The sequence below is a fragment of the Hippoglossus hippoglossus genome, chromosome 7 (genome assembly GCF_009819705.1).
Source record: "Hippoglossus hippoglossus isolate fHipHip1 chromosome 7, fHipHip1.pri, whole genome shotgun sequence".
Classification (NCBI taxonomy): domain Eukaryota; kingdom Metazoa; phylum Chordata; class Actinopteri; order Pleuronectiformes; family Pleuronectidae; genus Hippoglossus; species Hippoglossus hippoglossus.
Window position 1 is genome coordinate 9,257,134 of NC_047157.1, and position 3,629 is coordinate 9,260,762.

The window sequence follows — 3,629 nt, forward strand, 5'->3', positions numbered from 1 at the left end:
CCGTAAGATAAAGACATGTGGTGTGCAGCACTGATTGGGGACCATTCCTTATTGATTCAATTATTCCTGTGAACAATGAGTCAGTCTGACAATCACAATTAATTCAGAACATAATAATAGCCCATTTCTGATCCCTGTTTACCATTAGGTACCAGCCAGTGTGCCAGTCCAGCACGACCACCTTCTGCCGCAGGAAAACCCTCTGCAGTGGTGGCCTGTGGATCTGAACCCAGCACTCAGCGGTACAGTGGCCTGGTCCAGGAGTTCTTCAAGAGTGTCTGCAGCAGCCATGACCAGGGAGGAGTCATCCTGCCTGTGGAGAGAGCGCAAAAAGAATCCCTGGGCGGTCTCAGAGGTCTGAGTGTCCCGGGGGGTTTTGTCCCCATCGATGAGCCCAAGCCAGAGTGCATGTCAGCTGTGGTCGGAGGTCTCGCTAACGACAGTGTCACCAGGATTGTTAATAAGAGGTTTATGAGACAACCGGTCGGGGAAGAGATGGTCAATATCTTGGGAGGAGGGAAGGAAACATTGAGCAACGCTGGAGTTGCAGGAGTAGGGCCGGAGGTAAGATCCTTGCTAGTTTAAATCCTAACTTTTCAAACTTTTACCGTTTGCAAATTTTCATGCAACATTCCGTTTCTGAACTATTTGAACAATTCCTAGAAAACTCTTGAAACTTGCATCAATTAAATGAACAAATCCATCACTGTGACACTGTGTGAAGATCGGTTTAAATAGTTTGCACTGCATTACCTTTTCACAATAATTGAATGCAATTACAGATAAGTGTTCACTGTGATGGATTACACAGTTTAAAGCTGCAGAGTAAAGACTAGTTGAAACCTGCAAAGACTGGATAAATCACACGTTCTGAATATTTCTACCAACATTCACAGATTTATTTTTAAGTTAAGTTATATATAAGTTATAGAGAAGCACATTCTGAACAACCCAGTTAATATGGAGGTAACACACCTGGCTGCAGGTAGGTTACAGTGTAGTGAAGCAAAATAAATTCCTTCATGTGTTCCTGTACAAAACAAACCTGCACAGAGAAACTGCACTAGCCTGCCATTTACCCACAGTTCTCAGCTAATTTCATTTTTATTATTATTATGCCTGCTTATATATTTAACCCCAGTGTCCTAATTCAATATCAAACATCTGAAAAATATAAATTTCAATGAGAACGATTGGCAGAGACTGGACTGGAAAGCTATCAGCATAATTGTATGATGTAACTGGTGAAACCAGTTTCTGGTTTCAACTTGTCAGAACCTTGTTAGTCATCACACTAATTCTATTCATGTTAGCATGTGTGTCACTTAAAGAAAGTTTCAAACACATTATAAATATTCTCCACGCCTTGTTGAACAACACCCTTTCTTTCCCAGGATGCACCCTGTGACTGCGCCTCCCAGTCATCCTGCCTTGCCCGACCATCCAGAACAGCAGCTCGCCATTCACTAGGGCAGTGCAAGCACCGCCCACTAGAGTCTCCGGCGGTAACGGAGGAGAAGAAGGAGGCCTGCAGCGAGTGACGCCACTTCTACTGCCACATGCAAAGACACGCAACACACAGGAAGACACACAACCACAAACACACGCACACACACACACACACACACACACACACACACACACACACACACACACACACACACACACACACACACACACACACACACACACACACACACAAAGCAATACTGATTCTTCACAAACACTGAACACCACTGCCATAAAAACACAACCTTCACCAAATGTACATACACACCTACAACCTGCCACACAGGCGCACTGCCAGACACAACATACACAGCCTGCACAGACTGCCCCACAAACACACTGCCACACACACACACACACACACACACACACACACACACACACACACACACACACACACACACACACACACACACGTACACAAACCTAGGTAACATTGGAGTAGGATAACAAGTACTGAATCCAACAGTTCAGAACAACACAAAAATACCAGCAAGACACAAAACTAGACACACTCATCATCTTACACACTTAATTCAACAAAATCTACTCTCAACTGATGAGAGTCTAACAAGTTAAACTATGATGTCAGGACTGGACCTACACTCACCACCACCCCTCCACAATGATGACGCCATGTTAGAGCAGAAAGATAGGATGCAGTCCCAGTGTGTTGCTATGGGAACTATAAAACAGAAGAGGAGACATTTATCAAAGCTGAAAAAAACATTTTATGTCCCGTTAGCAACTCTGCAACCTCGTCACATACACGCCTGCCGTGCTCGGGAAACGCAGTTGTACCACTTAGATTGTTTAGCACAATAATATCCCTGCGAGTGTCTTCTACGACGGGTCCTGACGATACATCTGATTCAGTTTGCAGAGCAGCGTCTCTTGTCAGCTCGCAAAAAGGAGAACCTCTGCAGCGCCGTCGGACTTAGTATCCCAGCATGACCACAGTTGGACTCCATCGATGGATGTTCGGACGTGTCAGCTTGACAAATGAGACCATGAAACTCATCTCGGACTGGACCTCCTACTATTGTTGTTAAGTAGCAACAACAAAAAATCCCTCCTGGCTCGTTTAGTTGCAACACTCCACTAAGTTCCCAAAAGGACGTCGGCAACAAATACAGGGACACTTTGTGGCATTGTAGCCACGTCTTAAACCTTGTTTTACCCTCCAGAGTCTGTATGTGCAGCAGGTGGAAAAAGTGCCTGTCTGTGTCATATTTTTTAGATATTTCTCCACTGATGTCAAGGGTCCCCCACCATCTGATAAAGACATGTGGTGTACAGTCCTGCAGCACTGGTTGGGGACCATTCCTCATCGATTTGCAATGACCTCAAAGCCAATCTGCATATTTGTCCCTCTTCTTGTACCAGTTTTTCTACATGCTAGCAAAACCCAGACCAACACAGCAAATGTACTCCATTCATCTCTATTCTGTAGAAAAAGTTGAGAAAATCATGTCTTCACTGAATCATGACATTGTGACTTTTGGAATCTGTGTCACATAGTGATGAAGAAATAATGATACTGACCTGCTTTATCAATACATCTCTATCCTCTGTGCTTCATAGGATCAGATGTGAACAATAGGAAACAAACACAGATTCTCAGTGTGTTCAAACTTCATCAAGCAGAAAGGAGATATTAGTCAATGCATTCCTTTTTATTACAGAAAACATTCACATTTCCTCAGTTCTGTATGTTGTATTTGCCCATTCAGTTCTCAGCTTCCTCTTGTACCACTACATCATTCCTAAGTCTTTTACTTCCTCCTTTCTCTCTTCTCTGGAATACAACTGTCATTGTTTTTTCGTGCTACACAGTTGGTGGAGCTCCAGTATGATAATGTAGAGCTGTAACAACATGAAAAGATGCTTCGAGCTCTGAATGTCCCACTGCATTCACACGGAGGACTGACAGTTTATAAGTAATCATTTTACTAAATTCTTAATTTCCTTTTTGATCTTTTCAAACTTTAGTCAAACACGTTGTTTAACTAAATTAAACCTGTGTCTCCATAAGTCAGTAGGATGTCTGCACACTTATTGTTTGTGTACAAAAACTACAAATACTGTAAACTAAGAGCATTTTTATAACAGTTTTTTTT

General features: G+C 42.9%; 1 protein-coding gene across 1 annotated transcript in view; it reads left to right on the forward strand.

The window, feature by feature from the left end:
* Positions 1-2,045, forward strand: part of LOC117764606 (protein SOGA1-like) — an 88,411-nt gene extending 86,366 nt beyond the window's left edge. Inside the window, 3 exon segments of the mRNA XM_034590529.1 lie at positions 149-564; positions 1,395-1,623; positions 1,701-2,045. Coding sequence (XP_034446420.1) covers positions 149-564; positions 1,395-1,541 — 563 coding nt within the window. The 3' untranslated portion in view covers positions 1,542-1,623; positions 1,701-2,045.
* The last annotated feature ends 1,584 nt before the right edge of the window (positions 2,046-3,629 follow it).